The sequence below is a fragment of the Mixophyes fleayi genome, chromosome 4, assembly GCF_038048845.1.
Source record: "Mixophyes fleayi isolate aMixFle1 chromosome 4, aMixFle1.hap1, whole genome shotgun sequence".
Lineage (NCBI taxonomy): Eukaryota > Metazoa > Chordata > Amphibia > Anura > Limnodynastidae > Mixophyes > Mixophyes fleayi.
Window position 1 is genome coordinate 144070665 of NC_134405.1, and position 20918 is coordinate 144091582.

Consider the following 20918-nt stretch of genomic DNA (forward strand, 5'->3'; position numbering starts at 1 on the left):
CTTTTATCTAATTTGTATTGTTTTAACTTACTACTGAGTTCATGGGTAACTTTCAGCCCTTTTGAAGGTCAGAGGGCCGCTCCATGCGGCCCCTTAATTGTTTGAGATTGGCCATCACTGATTTAGAGGATATTTACATTTTGTATATAAATCAAACAGAAAAAAACCCCCCACCAGAACAGCAGTTTAGGTTCATATGGCTGGTAGGAAGTGGATAATTGAAGAAGCAATGAAGAGATGTAAGGGGATTACATACAGAGTTGATCAACCTTTTCATTAAGACTGTCTAGAGGAAAGAATGCAGCCTGGCCACACCTAGCTCTATCCACCATGTCAACCTTTGGCTGGTTGTTCACCCACCAGAAGTGTGCTTCCTCTGCAGAAAATTAATGTTCTAGGATTAATTAACACTGCTCAAATTCGTTTCTCATTTATCTCTAGCCTTTAAGACTGGGTTTCTGCGCTCTGCCATTGGAGCATAGTGCCAGCTTAAGAGTTCATGCAGGATGTTGAAATGTTTGTGGCAAAATTAGAGATGTTCTGTTTGTGCAGTTTAACACCAGGTATCTTCAGTTAACCATTGTCCACCAGTGGAACATGTTTCGCAAATCCATCTCATTCATATCTCCCACCTCCTAGTTTCTGTCTGGTGTTAACAGATGCAAGCATTCTAAAGTGACCTGAAACATTCTGGGTTCCCGGACCATTCATAGCCGTTGGTCGCTACTGGAGTCAAACAACCCAATAAATTTCTTAGAATCGTAGGATGATATTTTATGCCGTTCTCCACTGGATGGAGGACTTAAATAGGTACTACAATACATGTCAAATTGTACAATGACCCTTTATTGCATTCATCCTCCACAAAGTGAGCATGTCATGAAGGAATGCAATGACCAAAATCTGGCTTAAGTAGGAATCTCTTCCCAATGACCACGACTGTCTACATTGCAGGAGTGGACAGATATGTTCTAGACTTAAGTCACAAACTGATAGAACCCATCAAATATTTTTTCTATCCAGACATTTTTCTCCAGCTCGCAGCTAAATGGAGAACCCCTGAGGTAGATCTACTGTCATATCAACTCAACAAGTTCCATGGTTTGTAACTCCCTGCTGGCATCCCATAGCAGTTGGCATAGACGTATGGTAGTTTTCTGACTCTACCAACTGGTATACCTGTTCCTTCCGTCAGATTGGTCAAGCAGGTCAGAGTCTCTATTCCCAAAGGTCAGTCTTTCACTGCTGTTTCCCCATCAATAAACATTTTTATTGGTTTTCATAAAAAGCAAGTAAACACTTGTCAAGAGTGGGGGTAAAGAAATAAGAAAAAGAGGGAGGCATGAGGGGGAAACAGAAAATGCAAGGGAGGACTTATATCACAAGAACAGTGCATTAATGGCAATCTGATTGTTCAAAATAGTACTATGCATAGTAAAAGGGGAAAGTAATCTATAAAATCTGAAGGTAAAATATGTTAAGAAATAAAGGGGAAGGATGTAGAGGAAAGCGAGAGAAAAGAATGGGGGGGGGGGGTGTGGGAAGTCTCTGCTCTGAGAAAAAAGAACAAGAGAAGAGGAGACATCAAGCCACTAAATGGGGAGGAGTCCCATAGTGCTCAGTCCAAGGGCTTCAAATGCCAGCAATTATTTTGGGTGTACGGTGTAAGATGCTCAAGATAAATTCCATTTGTTAGACTTTCCATATGCGCTTAATTATGGATGGAAGTGTGGGAGCTTCTGTATTATTTCAGAAGGAAGCAATTTGGCACTTTGTGGCGCTAAGAATATTTGTGATGAGCTTCTGTGTTTGTTTAGGAACATCAGGGATGTGTCAAGGTAGCAGTGAAACAGGGAATCAGGAATGATGACATGGGTGAGTCCAGGTAGCCAACGATAATGTGAGGGGCAGAGGGAGGTGAGATGGTGGGGTCTATTTTATGGTTTGAGTCAGAGAAGGAACACTGGTGAGTAGGTGTTGGAGACGGTGGCCTCAGTGTCAACCCAAACCCTAGTGCTGGGTGGTGAATGAAGGACACCTTGAGTGAGGTGAGTGGCATGGGTAATACTTAAGGATGTGGGGAACACCGAAGCCGCCCCCTTGGGTAGGTTTATGAAAAATACGCATGTGAATCCTTGGTTTCCTGGCCAACCAAATAAATTTGGTGGCCAGTTGCTGAAGCAGTTTGAAAGAGTTTGCAGGTTATTTTAGGGTGAAAGGGGGGGGGGTCTGAAAAAAGGTATAAAAGATGTGGTAGAGTATTCAAGTGATTGTAAGCTTATCCTATTTGGTGTGATAAGACTTAATATTTTCCAGTAGTGGGGGGAGTTAGCTGCGTAAAGTTGGTTGTAGGATCTGGTGAGATATTCTCCTAGGTATTTAAGTTTATGGGCTTCTCATTTAAAATCAAGGCTAGATTATCAGGTGTGGTAGTTGCATGGGAGGGATATTTATGTCAAGGATTTCTGACTTGGAAGCATTAACTTTATAGTTGGGTCACAAATAAAGAAAGGTCCTAAAGGAGATTTTGGAGGGATATCTTGGGGTTGGTAATGGTAACAAATAAGAACAATAAACATCTATTAGACATAATTGACAACTCAGGAGAGTTCCAGTGACGTCGGATGATCATAGGGATACACAGGGAGGGTCACTTAGGTTAGCAATTGTCAGCATTTCACAATTAAACTGATGCAGTAAATAATGGTCCTTCTTCATTTGACAAATTAGTAACGGATATGGGACTAATAGATATTTGGAGGTCTCGGTATCTCTCCTAAAGGTTATTCTCCTTCTACTCCTTATCCCACAATGTCTTTTCTCATATAGATTTGGCCCTGATATCCAACAGATTGACCCCACTGGTTAGAGAGGTTGGGTACCTTTCTAGGGGAATATCTTATCACTCCCCGGTTCTGCTGGTTGCGGCCTTGGTCCCTGACTCCGTAATTAGATTTTGGAAACGTAACCCATTTTGGCTGACCCTTATGTGAGTGGGTGGTGACCTGGTGGTGACACAGTCAGTCCACCGGTCCTCTGGGATGCCTTTAAAGTGTTCCTCTCTGGTACGCTGGTTAATCGGGTTGAGGGGCAAAAGAGGTCCTCCAGGGCAGAGGAATCAAAATTAGATCAGGGCTGCCAGAATTTGGAGCAGGTATATTTGTTAACAAGACTTCCTGCCGATCGGCTGACTTGATTACCGTCACGAGCCACGGCGGTACTCACAGCCGCCGCGGCTCGCATCCTGTCGGTCCCGGCCGTCGCTATGACTACCGGGACGTCACTTCCTTCCAGCTCGTCACTGCAGCCAGGCGCGCCTGCGCATTAGGGACTAATAGTTAGATTGAGCCTGTGGCTGAATTAGCAGTCTTTAGCCTGCAGGTGTGAGATTCAGGGCTAAGCCCTGATTGGCCTTTTAGTATCTGGCAATTTGTCTGCAACTGTGGCTCTGTTTGTGATTGCCTTAAATGCAGCCCAGAGCCAATGAGGGCTGATGCCTCATTGCCGGTTATAGCGTTCTGTCCTCAGTCCTGCTGCCTGCTTGTACTATCCGTTTAGGTTCCTGCTACCTTAGATTTGATCACCCGTGTTTGACCCCTGCTTGTTATTGGACCTGTGACCCTTCTCTTCTGACCTTGACCTTTTGCCTGGAATTCAGATTTTGCTTCTTTGCCTGTGAGTTTGACCCTTCGCTTGCCCTTGGATATTGCATCTGTGCCTGTGACCTTTGGACCTTGGATTTCTCTTATATACAGTCCATCAATCACTCCTGGGAAACTCCTTTAAGTCAGTATACGCTACTCGACCCTCGGTCGGCCCGCAGCCCAGTCTGTCCCCACCACTAGGGGCTCCAGCGAACACCTGGCCTTCTGAGTAGTTCCCGAGTTTCACTGTACTGACTTGGGAGTTCCTAACAATTACATGCGCAGAAAAACTTGATGGATGATCTGCTAGATAAATCTGCACATAGGCTCCTCTGTTCTAAATACATTATGTATGTACATGGGGACAAGAGTGGAAGCCTCATGGCATACTTGGCCAGAACGGAATTACAAACTAAAACGGACTGCCATTTCTAACTGGTCAGGGACTACTCAATTTCAGACTAAGAATATTGCCATAGTATTCCGAGCCTAATATGAGGATTAATATGCCTCAAGGGCGGCCTATTCCACACCCAAATTAAATGGCAATCTGTCCCAAGTGCGTCTCCCCAGGTTCTCGTTGTAGTTTGTGGATTCCCTGGAGGCCCTCATTACTGTAGAGGAAATTGAGGCTGCCATAGCATCTTCTCCATGTAACAAGTCCCCGGGAGTGGATGAACTGCCCATGGAGCTATACAAAAAATGTGTCGCCTTCTTTATCCCTACGTTATTTGAGCACTGTAACAAATTCTAGGAGGCATGTTCAATTGTCGGCGGAAACGCAGAAAATCTCGCGCTCCGCGCACTATTACAGTTATTACGGTGCTAGTGCACGTAAAAAACGTTATTACGGTAGTTTTCTCGCTGGATTTCAGCTTGCAGCTCCCTGAGCCGCGGGCTGAAATCCAGCTTACTATTACCGTAATAACAGTAATAGTTTTAACACGGCGGAATATTCAAACAATTTATTTTGAGGCAGCCGCTCTGCTGCCAGCCATGTCTGAAGCAGGAATAGTGGTCATCCCCAAGCCAGGCAAGGACCCGCTGCTGATATTGTTATTGCTCAGCTGATCCACCGAGACCAGATGGTGTTTATGCCAGGGAAGTCTATGGCCTTCAACCTTTGTCGCTATTATACCCATCTACAGATGCCTGGTGGTCTCGGGAATGGGGCAGTGATTGTATCTCTAGACGTTGCTAAAACATTTAAATCTCTAAAATGGGAGTACTTGTGGGCAGTCATGTATAGAGTCGGTATTGGTCCTAGATTCTTGTACTGGGTGAGGTTGTTGTATTCAGCCCCAGTGGCCAGAGTTTGTGTAAATGGCCACACCTCTTCCCCATCTGCGCTTGGCAGGGGTGCCCCCTCTCCAGCCCTGTTTGCCATTGCAATAGAGCCCCTGGCATGTTCAATACGTGCACATCCTGAAGTTCGTGGACTCAGGGCTGGAGACGGGGTAGACTTCTTTTTCTGCAAGACGCAAAGGCATCCCTAGTAACGCTTTTGCACCTGGTGGATGAATTTGGTGGCTTCTCTGGCCTAAGGATAAACTGGTCTAAGTCTAGCATTTTCCTCATTGGTGGGGGGTTCCCAGAGATTGCTGCTGTGTCCCGCCCGTTGCAGTGGAAGGTAAAATTTAAATACCTAGAAATATGGCTTACAAATTTGCCCACTGAATGTCTCTCTCTAAATATTGATTCAGTTATCTTCGGGCCAAGATATCTACCTGGACTAGATTGCCCCTGCCAGTATCGGGTAGGATCAATTTAATTAAAATGGTCCTGCAACTGAAATTCTTGTACCTACTTCACCATTCCAAAGTTTAAATCCCAGATCAACAGAAACATGTCCTCTCTGGTCTGAAAATGAACCCACTTTGGCCCTTCTAATCTGACTGTATTCCATTGCCCTGTGTTGTGCATGATTTCCTCAATGGTGATCACTATGTCAGGAACTACAGCAGATAGAAGTGACACCTCTGAAGACCACTGTTAGTTTCCAGCTTGTCAGGCTTGGTCGATATTTATATGTGTCACCCAGGTAAGATGTATTGGTTGAGAGTGGGTGGTTGTGGTATGTTTAGGGGTGTCCTTCTTCCTTATGCTCTTGTTATAGATTTGACTGCTCTGATCATTGTAGCCCTGACCCCAAAGAAAATGCTCACCCTTTAACAACTGTTCACCATTCCCATTCACTAATACATCTGTCCCCCGTGAACTGAGGGTTAGTATTTATCACTGTCACATCTTTCCCAGTGTCCACTAAGGTTAAAATGTGTTCTGTACTCTCAATATATTTTCAGTGAAACCTATGGGTATTAGTCCTGTTACAGATCTCGCTTCTGTTCCATCTACATTAGACCTGCCTCATTGTATAGGCTGTGGGACAAATCTGCATAACGTTTTGTTTTTGTCTGCAGCTGGTGTTGCACTATATTCTTTGTTTTAGTTCTTATCTTCTACCTACGCCTTTCATCATTTCCAAATCTCTGGACTACTATGTTCAGTAGATCACTAAACTGCTTTCTTGTAACATTTACAGAATGTTGCTCTTGTTTTGTGTAGCTGAACTGGACAAATGGTTTACTATATGTTCTGCAGCAGTCCTATCGCCTCTAGTTGACCTAGCAACACAGTCACCCCAAAACAGTATTTCCTACTGCTCCACCCAGTATCGGCATTATCATCCTTTTCAAATAGTGAGTTGCTTTTTTAATGAGCCGATAACTCATACCTGCAGTGTATGTTAGTTTGACTATCTCCCTTAACTGTTATATCTACTCCGTTGATTTCCAACCCTTTTTCGTCATCTCTCATGTCCCTAGGATCTGCCAATGCAATTATATTGGCTTCCACAGACTGTGCTCCGATAGTTCCCTTTAATATTAATTGTACATTGAGCTTCATAATTGGCAGACATTGCATCATCTGAATGAGACGTGTAAACATGGTACATGTTTACACATGTTTTCTTCTTCTTGCATTTAATATGCCAACAGATCGAGCACAACATTTCTTTTCATGCTTGTCTGCTTTATCTGTAATAGTTTCTAGCATTTATGTAGGACTTGGAGAGCAGTCAGAAGGATCAGCCCAACATCCCGCCTGCCACTAGATCATACCTTCCCTGTAGTTCCAACCCTAATCCAACAGGTTTTGGGTTTTTTTCATAGCTACAGGTGGATCGTGTAACTCTGGTCACTGTGGCCCACTAACACAACATCTCGGACACGGACACTAAATGTCCAGAACTAGAGCTACCAAGGATGCAGCTATAGTTTATCTCCTTCTCATTAATGCACCATTTACCTAACTGAAAAGCTTGCCACTTGTAACATTTACAAGATACAAGTATTTACTACTATTTTACAAGTAGTAAATACAAAAGTATATAAATTCAAACTAAAGCTGGGTACACATCTATGCAATCTTATTTCAGATGCGATTTCTGTAACGATTTCACAAAAGATTGAAAGTACAGATGAGTATGCTAATTCGCGTGTACTCACCTACGCAATTTACCCTCTGAATTTCATGGCTCATAACCATTTGCTGAAAACATTGTGACTCTGCCTACACTGCTGGTCGTGAATGTAAACATACTTCTATATTTGCCCAACATCGTTGAGTGATTTTTAGGAAGTATAGAAAACCAAATCAACTGATGTGATTTGTTATGTTAGTATTGTCGCTACCAATAAATATTGTCCGATGCGAATAATGTGGTTCCAAAGCACAAGAGATTTAATATCACAAAGTATAACGTGATGTTGCATTATAACAAAATACAAGAAAGTGTAAACAAAGTATACCGATACATTACGCTAATGCCCCCTAGGTCCAGGTACAGCTTCAGTCCTGTAGCTGCAGTTAAATAGCCCCTGGCCCATCATTCAGCTTTCTTATTTACAGGTTGGATTTAGGATGAAATACAATGATGTCACAATTATGCACAGATAACACTAAGAAGGTTCTTCATTGGCTCAGGACTTAGAGCAGTCCCATACAATGCAAGTCATAGGTTGATTCAAACGATGCTCTCCAAGGGTGGAGGCAACTCGCTCAAAGTGCTACATATGTGTCTTGCCTGAGGAGCCCGCCGAAATACTGGTTCAAACAAACCTATAAGCATTCCAAGCACTGTATCATTTTGAGCATTAATCATATATCTTCCATAACTAGTAATCGCTGGAAGCAATCGCTTAACCGATAGGGGATTCCTGATGGTAAGATTATTATGACACTAAACATGATATATTTCCTATATCCTGAGCCCAATATGCCTTTTAATGTAGTTTTAACATTATATTAACCTCTAAGTCTATTACATTTAAATATAAAAGAATATGTGCTGGAACTTTATTGAAGTGGACTATTTTATAAATGTATGTAAGTGCATTTGCTTGTTTACTTGTGCGATTGCATGATTAACTCTTATGACATAGCGTACTAATTGCAATCGCATGGAAAAATATTACAATTAATATTTATTCATTTAGAACGACTTCATTCAATTATTCAACTTCCACAGTACAATAAAACATGATTGGGGGGGCGTACACACTTTTGCAATGTCTGAACATTGCAAACGGTCATGAATCATGTGAACTGCTCGATAATTGCATAGATGTGTACCCAGCATAACTCTGTGTTCTTTTCCAAGTATAATATGGAATGATGTCTCCAGATGTTCAAGGTTCTTAAAGGGTTTCAGAAATTTTGATTCCACAACCAGATACAGATTTGCAGCTTCACAGACAAATACCCCCAGCACACTGCTATAGCCAGCAACAGATCTGCTATTTCTACTGTAGATAAAAATGCAAAAGTCTCAGTTGCACACATTTGCAAATGTATGTTGAAGCTACCCACCACTCCACAGTGCTTTTGCTAATAGGGTGGTCCTACTCTAAACAATGAGAGTCCCATATATTTGGGCCATACATATGTGTTTTTAAATTGAGAGCTAACTTACCAAAGAGGTACCACAGAAGCCTCCAAATAGCAATCCAATGTCAGCACTCCCCCTCAGCTACTGACACCAACATGCCTCTCAGACAAATAAAGAAAATGGAAGTTGCTCAAATCAATTTATAGGCTATATCAGGTGCATGAAAGGGTGGGGTTTTCCTAAAAGGAACAAACACAGACAAATACCCCCAGCACACTGCTATAGCCAGCAACAGATCTGCTATTTCTACTGTAGATAAAAATGCAAAAGTCTTAGTTGCACAGATTTGCAGCTTTGCAGATGGTTTATGATCATAAATGTTCAAAAATATAAGTAATGAATTGGTAAAATAATGCTGCTTAACTTTTTAATAAGAGTCGTGCTGCACCATTATCTTTTCCCAGTTGAGGCCCCATTCATCATGCATGGTTGAGACCTTAAGAAGCAGCTATGAAGGGGATAGTCCTGCACCCAAACAATAGTTCTCTAGAGCTGCAATACTTTTTTTAAAGCCATTTCCCTTCTTGATGTACATCTATTTACATATAGACAGTAGCAATAAATGTTGCATATTCCATTGGTAACAATGTGTGAACATGACTGTATTGGTTAACATCAATCTTAGTACCATGTGGGTAAAACACACACTATATATTTAATAACTGTTTTGTACAGCTGGTTAAAAATGTAATCATGATTATACTACAGGAGGACACAGTTTTTTGCCAATTCCCTAAGACTCCTACAAATTAGCATTGCCCTGCAGTGTGTAGACTAGTCCGCACAATGCCATCTTTTGTGAATGTAATAAGGTTATGTGAATCTTGTTAGCTGCTCCCACAATATACAACCTTTTACACAGTTTCTGCATGCCTGTTAAGTTACCAGTAGATGTAATCAGCTTTGCTCTCAAATAGACCAATGCCAGGTCTTTTTTAATTCAAAATAAATGCAAGTGTGTCATTTTTTTATTTTTTTAATATAGTTATTATATTTAACTTTGAGAGATCCTGGTTTGTTTGTTGAAATTTTTATTTCGGTAATCCTGCGCGGAAAAACCGTTAATACGGTAATTTACTCGCTGGATTTCAGCTCGCAGCTCAGGGAGCTGCAAGCTGAAATCCAGCAGGAGATTACCGTATTAACGGTAATAGTTTTTCCGCGCTCGAACCCGCGGACAATTGAATACCCCCCTAAATGATTACTTGCAATAAGTATCTAATAGTTTCTATTAGATGTAGTTTATCTAAATTTGATAGTGTTAACCTGTACATCCGATACAAGTTATTACTGCATAGCCTGGAGACTGCCCTGTGCCAGGGTGAGTAATTGTGACATAATTGCAGTTTCTCCACTTCAAATGAGGAAGCCGAACAATAGTGCTCATTATGAGCACTGTGTACTGAATTTGGGGTGCCAGGAAAGGTATGAGACTTGACACTATCTTAGTATACTGTGACAGCCAGGACTAGAAATGTCTTCGTCCTCAGAAAGTGCTGACACAATTTTCAGAATAGAAACAGGTCACTGCTACTCCTTTTTAAAATGCAGGACAGTCAGCTAGTTGATATGGAGACAACTGTTATACCGTTAAAACAGGTGACCTTTATTTCTGCAGGGAAGCTGTTCAGTTCACCTTTCAGAAATTACAAAATTTTAGTATATCTTGTTTAGATGATAAATAGTAATAGACTTGAGAGTCAAAGCATTTGTTCTTAGTGTAAAAATAAATATGTGACGTGCCTGGAAAACAACTGTTCTACTATGACACTTTAAAATTAAAATGAAGCCTGGAAAACATGTGGAACAGTCATTTTAAAACACCACTGTTCCCTTTACTGTGGAGTCCACAACCTTCTAGACGAACAGGGAAGATTCACAATTATAACTGGAACAGTCTCCCAGACCTATACCACAGTAGCTACACTCCCTAATTGCGGAGCATGGTGCCTTTAAAATATATATATATATATATATATATATATATATATATATATATATATATATATATTTTGTAGTAGACACAAAGATATAAATTGGCGCTAATCACCACAGCGTATCTGTTAAATCAATTGTCTCAACAGAATATGTACATACCATTAATCCCAAATCAAAAAGTCCACATCAAATATCACTTGACTCATGTAAGAGTGGCAGCCTTGAAAGCCTGAAGCCAGATGGTTGGTCTGGACCGTAGAAATTACTGAAATAGAAAACAGGAAGGGCGCCTCATAGTGTAGTATTGATTAAAAAAGGGGGGATAAATAATACCATGCGTACCGTTAGGTAAGCAGCCGTAGGTTTCACCGAGAAAATGGAGTAGCTTCTGCTATATTCATAATCCTCCAAGTCTCCATCAATCAGCAAATAAATGTAAAAAAGGCAAACATAGTGTGACACCGTACTGCCAGAATTGCATATAATGGGGATAATACACCATAAACCACCAGGGCTCTATAAGGTGTATGGAACCAAGATCCCAGATACAAATAATGTAACACCCATATAAGTGCAAGTAAAAGAGTCTGCGTACCAGATATAAATGAGAATTTTCACATCTCAAAAGAATTGTTGATTGCAGGTTATCATATATGCCCAGTAGTTGAATTCTCAATCCCAACCTCACTCAATTGGCGGAAATGAATCAGATTGAGAAAGGAAGATATGTTGGTATAAATCCAAAATTTAATAAAAAATTTAATAAAAACACTCACATGAGGTAATGGAACTAGCGCAGAACGCCAGAAGATACAGCTCAACGCGTTTCGTCCTGTAACACCAGGACTTCATCAGGAGCAGAGGACTCCTGATGAAGTCCTGGTGTTACAGGACGAAACGTGTCTTGCAACCAGAATTCGGAACAATCCAAACATCTCCGGCATCACTAACGGTTCACAAGGGTCTAGACTTGCATTCTATGTGGATGATGTCCTACTCACCCTACCCTGATGTATGAATTCCATACCTAATGGCAGAGATTAGACACTACGAGCAGTTATCACACTTTCATGTAAACTCTGATAAAACGGAGGCCCTTGCCCTCAACCTCCCTCCTAATATTGAACAACATTTACAAGCTACCTTTAAGTTTCATTGACAACCTGAAAAAAATCAAATATCTGGGCAATCACCCTAACCAAACTTTATGACAAATTATTTGCAGCTAACTCCACCCCCCTCCCCCCTTGTTTGCCACCCTAAAGTGTGATTTGAATACCTGGCTACCTTTATTTCCCAGGTAGGCAGAGTTGCTGCTGTTAGATAGAACCTAATCCCTCGACTACTCTGTCTGTTCCAGACTTTGCCCGTCTGAGTCCCTTCCTCTATTCTCAGACATCCAATCCAGTATCTCCGGATTTATATGGTCAGGAAGACATCTGAGGGTCTGCAAGAAGGTCCTTTTTCGTCAATCTAAGGAGTGAGGCCTGGGTCTTCCCTGTCTCCATAAGAATTATTGATCAGCACACCTCACTCAAGTGGTTCTAGCACATACTTACCCCCACACCAGGTTGTGGGTGGATGTGGAAGCAGATCTTTTACATATGTCCTCCCCCTACAGCCTCTACTGGCTGGATCCCAAAATTTAACCCACTTTGCAGCAGCCCCCCAATGGTCTGCTTTTCCCTTTCTGTGTGTAAATATTGTATCCATGCCTTAAAGCTAGTAGACAGCCTAAAAAGCATGATCCCTCTGGCTCAACCCTGCTTTTCAACCTGGTCTCAACACAAAGGCCTTCACTAACTGGACAAAGCACAACTTCTCCCCAATATATTTCAGAACTTTGTGATCGCATATGCCTTTCATCCTCTTCTTTTTATCACTACCTCCAACACTTTCTGTCTTCACAGGTCCTCCTCTCCATTTTTTTACTCACTAATGATGTATCATAATCTACCACCCAAAGCGTCTCTGCCTCCCATCGTAACGGATGATATGGGAGAGTCTCTTGACACTGAACTATTTGTGAAGTAATCTCCAAATCCTTCATATGTACACAGATTAAGGAAACCGCATATAAGCTTTTCTTCCGATGGTACTTGGTCCCGTGAAGACCGAAAACAATTTACCCTGCGTTCACTGACTGTTGCTGGCAGAATTGCAGTCGGGGGCACCCTGTCTCACGTTTGGTGGTACTTCCCTAAATATGTGCCCTTTTGGAGGCAGGTGTCTGAGCTCTTACAGAAGGTGTCCTCCCTGCAATTTCCCTTGCATCTCTCCTTCCTTTTGCCTGTTCTGCCTCCTGGCGTTCACAGATTGATTTGGAAGCTCCCCGGCCATATTCCTGCACCTAGATGCCTAATTGTCCGGAATTAGAAAAATTAAGAACCTCCTACAATAACAGCTCTTTTATCAATAATGTTTGGCAGACATATAAATTGGAACACATCACTAGCATTATCCATGACCTTCCCAGTCTATTCTTGTCAACTTGGCAATCCTGGACCGGTTATTTTGCTCCTTGACATCTCAGCCACTGCAGCTTATTGTATAAATGTATAGTGAACTCAACGCTGTTCTCCTATTGTCTTCTCCTCTTTTTCTTTTCCTTTGTACTTGTACCAACGTTCCCTGGTTAGCCCCTCCCCTTTCTATCTTTCCACTCCAGTCCATGCCCCCATTAAGTGCTGCTACTTAGTCAGCAAGTAGCTTATTGCTCCCGCTCTTGTGATCAGAATTACTGAAATAATATCTTAATTGGTATTGAATGCGGTGCATTTCCCCCGTTCCTCTTCCACAATTCCTTTCCTCTTTTCTGTTCCCCCTCCCATCCCCTTATGTTATATAAAGCTTCAATAACATATTATTTAAAAAAAATAAATTTAAAGTGAGGTGGAGTTAAAGGTAGATTAGCAATAAAACTGCCATTTAGATTTTTTAAAAAAATGCCATTAAACATCCTGTTAAAATTCTACTTTGATAAACCCAAGTGATGTAACTTAGTGAAAAATGTGCACAGTTGTGGCTTTGAGGAATTCTGCTTTAATAATTTTTTTTGCTGCTTTTCATAGGTATTGCTGCTCTGACCTTAGCCCTTCTACTGTCAGCCAGAATGGGGATCTTCCAGGAAACACTCTATAAGCAATATGGGAAGCATTCTAAGGAAGCATTATTTTATAACGTAAGACCAACTGCATGTAACTTGGAACACAAGCATTTCACACTGTGGTATGTGGTAATCACAGGATTCTTAAAGAAGAACCCTAAGGAAAACTGTTTGTTTGTTTTTTCGTTTTTGTTTATTTATTTATTTTTCAATAAACCCATGTATGAATGAGTTGCAGTGAGTTATACATTGTGATCCAGACACTGTCATGGGATTTTAATGGCAGTGTCTGTCTACTCTGTAATTTGTTGCCTTGGCTTAAGAAATTGTTTGAGGGCAACACTTAGACCAATCCTGCTGCTCTGCTTGTCTAGTTTGTCCACCCATACTAGCATAAATCTGGATGTTTAGTGGTCAGGCCAAGTAATCACACCACATCTGATTTACATTGGGACCTGTTAGTGCAGTCAGTCCGATCTACAGTCAAGTCCATAAATATTGGGACATCAACACGATTCTCATATTTTGGGCTCTCTACACCAACACCACCACAATGGATTTGAAATGAAACTAACAAGATTTGCTTTAACTGCAGACTTTCAGCTTTAATTTGAGGGTATTTACATCCAAATCAGGTGAACAGTGTAGGAATTACAACGGTTTCTATATGTGCCTCCCACTTTTTAAGGGACCAAAAGTAATGGGACAAACTAAACAATCCTACATCAAACTTACTTTTTAATACTTTGTTGCAAATCCTTTGCAGTCAATTACAGCCTGAAGTCTGGAAGGCATAGACATCACCAGATGCTGGGTTTCATCCCTGGTGATGCTCTGCCAGGCCTCCACTGCAAATGTCTTCAGTTCTTGCTTGTTTTTGGGGCATTTTCCCTTCAGTTTTGTCTTCATCAAGTGAAATGCATGCTCAATTGGATTCAGGTCAGGTGAATGACTTGGCCATTGCATAACATTCCACTTGTTAGCCTTAAAAACTCTTTGGTTGCTTTTGCAGTATGCTTCGGGTCATTGTCCATCTGCACTGTGAAGCACTGTCCAATGAGTTCTGAAGCATTTGACTGAATATGAGCAGATAATATTGCCCGAAACACTTCAGCATTCATCCTGCTGCTTTTGTCAGCAGTCACATCATCAATAAATACAAGGGAACCAGTTCCATTGGCAGCTATACATCCCCACGCCATGACACTACCACTACCATGCTTCACTGATGAGGTGGTATGTTTTGGATCATGAGCAGTGCCTTTCCTTCTCCATACTCTTCTCTTCCCATCACTCTGGTACAAGTTGATCTTTGTCTCATCTGTCCATAGGATGTTGTTTTAGAACTGTAATGGCTTTTTTAGATGTTGTTTTTGTGGCTCACAAATGGTTTACATCTTGTGGTGAACTCTCTTTATTCACTCTTGTGAAGTCTTCTCTTGATTGTTGACTTTGACACATATACACCTACCTTCTGGAGAATGTTCTTGATTTGGCCAACTGTTGTGAAGGGGTTTTTCTTCCCCAGGGAAAAAATTCTTCTGTCATACCCTACAGTTGCTGAGTTCTCCTGTGCGTTCTTTCTTTTTAAGAATGTTCCAAACAGTTGATTTGGCCACACCTAATATTTTTCCTATCTCTCTGATGGGTTTGTTTTGATTTTTCAGCCTAATGATGGCTTGCTTCAATGATATTGAGAGCCGACAGCAACAGATTCCAAATGCATGCAAATGTCACACCTAGAATCAACTCCAGACCTGTTACCTGCCTAATTGATGATGAAATAACGAGGGAATAGCCCACACATGTACATGAAATAGCTTTTGAGTCGACTGTCCCATTACTTTTGGTCCCTTAAAAAGTGGGAGGCAGATAGAGAAACCTTTTGTAATTCCTACACGGTTCACCTGATTTGGATGTAAATACCCTCAAATTAAAGCTGAAAGTCTGCAGTTAAAGCACATCTTGTTAGTTTCATTTCAAATCTATTGTGGTGGTGTATAGAGCCCAAAATATGAGAATTGTGTCGATGTCCCAATATTTATGGACTTGACTGTAAGTAATCTTGGGGCTGCATTTATGGACATGCCTGCTAATAATTGCCTAATATTGCAGCCTCTAGTCAGGTTAAGAATCTCTGCTCCACAATGGGCTATTCTGGTCTTCGTTGTTGTTCAATAGATGCACCTTTGCATGTGTTGTAGCAATTAGTGTATATCGCCTACCTGAATTGAAAGTGTGTATCATCCTTTCTAATTTGCCAGATTATATTTAATAAAGCAGGGTTTCCTTTTTAGGGGATACACTGAAAGTATGTAGTGTCAGTTAATAGGCAACTTTGATAATTCTGACTTTTTTTGGTTAATAAAGGTGATTTTATCAACATATACATAATGAGACATGTAGGCACTAACTTCCTGAGGAACACTTATATTAAAATGCTGCAAATTGGATTAAACACTGTTCTTGATTTCTTTAATTTTATCTCAAGAAATTAAAATTCCCGTCCTAAATCTGGGTACTCGTCTAGCAAATACTAGAACACCGTTTTCACTGGCATTCGTTATTATTATAACACTTATGTAGCTGACTGTTATCATGTCAGTTTTAGATGATGAACTTTCAAGAGTAAGGACACCTTAACCATGATATTTTAGCGAAGTTGAAGCTAGATAATGATTTTGCTTTTCCCTGTTGATCTTCTTTCCTCCAGCATGCGTTACCACTGCCAGGGTTCCTGCTTCTTGCCCCGGACATCTATAATCATGCAATTATGTTCACTCAGAGTGGTGAGTATAAAGAGTTATGTCAGTGCTTAAATACATATTACAGGTTCATAAAGCTGAAGTACAACAGGAACCAATTTGATATTTGTTACTAACAGTTTATGCATTTCAATTAGAGCATCATTAACATTTAAGCTTCACTTACAGAGTTTGTGTTTATTTTGCATATTCCTGCAGACAGTCTTGAAGCTCCTCCATTTGCTACATGAGGAGAAGTTTGTAATACTGAGGAGGAGGGCTGGTGAGTTTGTGGACACCTCCTTCTTCACTTTCTCACAGCACCTCTGAAAGCCTTTTGAACTTTGTCTTAACTAGCAAAGATCTCTTGTACCTTTTTAAAACAAATATTTTTTACATAGAGAGAGCAATGAAAAGATGCTGCAATCTGTTCTGGGCATTTTCACTGAAAAAGAAACAAACAATCTGTTGTCAAAATATTATGTAGGTCCCGATTTTATCCAGAAAACAAAGTAATAGCGAAGGACGTCAACGGAAGACTCAGAAGCAGCAGCACATATAACTGCATCCGATTTACTAAAGTTTCATATGTTGACACACATAAATTAAAGCTCTTGCGTCCCTTATTTTCATGGGCTAAAGTAAATTAACTAAAATAGGATGATGCAAGCAGTATGTTATGAGCAAAATATCAAAGGTAAAATAAGGAGGGTGGAGATAACAATATATTAAAGTTTTACTGTTCTGCCTTATGTGCATTTAATTATCCATGCGCTATTCACAAATTGTTAGGCCATTTCCAGAAAAATACCAGAACAGATGAATACCGAGAGGAGAATTGCACTTGTGAGCGTGCAAAACCATAAAAATTGGCATAGTTGCGCAAATGTAGATATACTGCCTAGTGTAAGTTTCATTGTTGGCAAATGATCCTCATTAAATTTTAAAGTATCTTGATTATTAGCATAGATAAAGAGGTATCATCATCAACACTTCCATAGAACTTTACAATTGGGAACAAACATTAATAAAACAATACTGGGTAATACATACAGACAGACAGGTAAGAGGGCCCTGCTCGCAAGCTTACAATCTATGGAACAATGGGAGTTGAAACACAAGGGCACATGCTACATATTGCACATTGGATCAGCTAGATTGCAAAGGTAAAAAGTATTGAGTGGGATGTGTGATTAGTCACATAGCAGTGTTGGTCAGACGGTTGTTGTCTTGTGTTGGCTGTGTAGAGGGTGGTAATAAGGTAACCTAGGGAGATTAAGATGTTGATTGGGGAATATTATAAGCTTGTCTGAAGAGTTGGATTTTCAGAGAATGCTTTAAGACCAGAGGAAAGTCTTACTGTGCAAGGGAGGGAATTTCACAAAGTCGGTGCATCCCGCAAAAAATGTCCTGTAACCTGGAATGGGTGAATGTGATGAGAGTGGAAGCAAGATGCAGATCTCGTGCAGAACGGAGGTGACGAGATGGGATATATTTTTAGACAAGTGAGGAGATATATGTTGGTGCAATTTTGTTGATGGCCTTGTATGCTAGTAGAAGAATTTTATATTGGATTCTTTGAAAAACAGGCAACCAATGTAGAGACTGGCAGAGTGACTGCAAAGGAAGAACTGTTTGCAAGGAAAATCAATCTAGCCGCTGCGTGCAAAATAGATTGTAGGGGTTTGAGTCTGATTTTGGGAAGACCAGTAAGGAGGGAATTGCAATAGTCAATGCAGGAGATGATGAGCGCATGAATTAAAGGTTTTTTGCAGTGAGATATGTGTGTATTCTGTAAATGGTTTTTTAGATGTATGTAACATGATTTAAATATAGAGTCGATGTGGGGAACAAAGCATAGTTGTAACTCAAGAATTACACCTAGGCAGCGAGCTTGATTTATGGTCATATTATCAACAGAAATGTCAGACGGGATGCTTTTGTATTTGGGTGGGAATATTATTAATTCAGTGTTTGAAATATTGAGTTTGAGTTGGCGAGAAGACATCCAAGATGAAATGGCAGAAAGACAGTCAGTAACGCGAGACAACACAGATGGTGAACGATCAGGAGAGGATAGATAAATTTGTGCATCATCTGCATAGAGATGATACTGAAATCCAAAGGAACGTATTAGTTTTCCAAGAGAAGTGGTGTAGATAGAGAATAGCAGAGGACCTAGCAGAGAAATTAACACTGAAAGAGCGATTAGATAGGTAGGATGAGAACCAGAATATGACAGTGCCTTCAAGACTTAGGGATTGTAGCGTTTGTATGAGGAGAGTGTGGTCAGCAGTGTCAAATGCAGATTGCGGGTTCTGGTATTGAAGACCTAATAATCCATCTACATTTTGAATGATGCGACAAAACAGTGTTTTTCTTAGATAGTTTAAAAATGTGAGTCTCATGCTGCATAATAAGCCAACTATATCAATTCTTTAAAATTTTAAGTTTTCAATTTAATCTAAACTATGAAGGTGATAGTATTGTGTTAAGAAATAAGAGGGATCAAATGTGTGAAACTGGCAGATCTGAAATAGTTTAGCATTGAAAAGTGAAAATCTAGATGACCATTAAAACTTATGTACTTATTTCCCTTTAAAGGGATATTGCTTAAATCTCCAAGGAAATAGAAGTGTGGTGAGTTATGTGGGTTTGTGTATGTGCCAGTTGTTTTTTGCATATGGTATACAACCACTCACTATTTTTCTGTAGGTGTGATGTAACTTACACTTGAACAAAGACATCATTAATAATTGTCTTGTTTAGTGTGACTGTAAAGTATCATGCAGATTGAGTATTGTATATTTAGAACTCTAAATGTACTATTACTGTCATGAATGTATGTTAAAAAGAAATCCTAGTGGCAGAGTTCGAAAGAGATGTGATCTAAGACTTGTCTGTCCACAAAGCACAAAGTACTTCTGTATAATGAAGTGATCCGCACCTAATTTGTCTTGACACCATTATTCGTGCGATTGAACTGTCCATGTTAAATTTTATTTCAGAACCGTTTAAGCTGCCGCTGATGGGAATCCAGATGCCGATCATGTGGTTTTATCTGCTCATGAATGTTATTACTCAGTATCCTTGTCAGAAAAATTCTCCAGCTGTTCTGTATTACATCTTCACCTCTGAGATAACAACAAGTAGATCTGGTGTGCACCTGGTTAATGCTTTTGCAAAATGTCACTGTGTGTTTCCTTTCAAAATAAGCATGACATATGGTATAGATCACACCAGCATCCTGTAACACTGATGTGAAAATGGGCTTGGTTAAAATATGTGTGATTTAATAGTATAACTTTCTTTGCATTGGTACTCTACTGCATTAGTACTCTGCATTGCTCATGAATCCCCCATTTGGGAGAAACAGCTCAGTGCATATAATGTAGTGTTTCCTTATCAGCATTTCAATGTTTCAGTTTGCCTTAACACTTTTTTTTCAAGATATGCGTGCATCCGCGGAGTATTTATCCTTACCACAGAGTGCCCCTCTCTCACGGTTACCCTGGTCGTCACACTGCGAAAATTCCTCAGCCTTATCTTTTCTATTCTGTACTTTAATAATCCTTTTACCACCTGGCACTGGATTGGCACCTTTCTAGTTTTTGTGGGTACACTGTTGTACACCGAGGTGTGGAAGGGCATCCAGACTGCTCCCACCAAGTACACGAAGGAAACAAAGGAAGACTAGGTGTTATTTTATGCAGAATACTGCAGCCTGCAGAGTGCAATACTGGGTTTTGTATTTTACGTCTCCGTAGTTGATACCTGTACAATTTTGATACTGTGAGATAAGACACTAGGTAGATAATAATGGGCCTATTATGTAAGTTTATTGCATTTCAGCTCTTGGGGGTAAATGTGTGAAACTCCGAATTCTGCAAGTTGCCGCAAATCGGTGACTTTGCAGGGGAAATTTAATGCTTTAAATTACCCCTGCAAAGTCGCCAATTTCTGGCGACTTACAGAAATCGGAGCTTCACACATTTACTCCTTGGAATTCAGTTTCAGGATTTTAAATTCGACTTTTTTATAAATAGAAAGAAAAAAAAAGTAACCAGTTATTGTGCAACTGGATAAAGTGAAATCAGGGGTGACCTGAGAGAGCACACATATTGTAGATTGAACCGTCTGAGAGAGATTGGTTTTGTTTGAATGACTAATCAAGTTACTCCTTATTTTACCTTACATTTTAAATTCCTTTATGTAGGGTTGGTGCTTGGGGATGTATGTGCAGTCATTTTTCCATGTCAATGTTTGGGTAAAGGTGCATATTACATTCTTATTTAGATTTTATTTTTTTTCTGTGAGTATTGTTACTTTTATAGTATTTTACGTAAACTGTTAACGAATATCTGTAATGAAGATAGAGCATGGGGCTACGAGATCATGGTTCTGCTGCATACAGTACATAGGTAAGAAGTCCCCTCTATTAATGTAACGTTGCTGGTTCTTTAGACACGGCTATCATGGCTTCAGCACGTGTATACACATTTGCATTACTAGGATTACTCCTCTTATTTAATTGG

At 40.3% G+C, this 20918-nt stretch overlaps 1 protein-coding gene across 2 annotated transcripts in view; it reads left to right on the plus strand.

Annotated features, from left to right (window-relative positions):
- The window catches only part of SLC35B4 (solute carrier family 35 member B4), a 29682-nt gene extending 8997 nt beyond the window's left edge, over positions 1-20685 (plus strand). For both annotated transcript variants that reach the window (XM_075208541.1, XM_075208543.1), the window contains 4 exons: positions 13605-13714; positions 16353-16428; positions 19392-19467; positions 19834-20685. In XM_075208541.1, coding sequence (XP_075064642.1) covers positions 13605-13714; positions 16353-16428; positions 19392-19467; positions 19834-20080 — 509 coding nt within the window. In that variant the 3' untranslated portion in view covers positions 20081-20685. The remainder of the gene's footprint in view (positions 1-13604; positions 13715-16352; positions 16429-19391; positions 19468-19833) is intronic.
- The last annotated feature ends 233 nt before the right edge of the window (positions 20686-20918 follow it).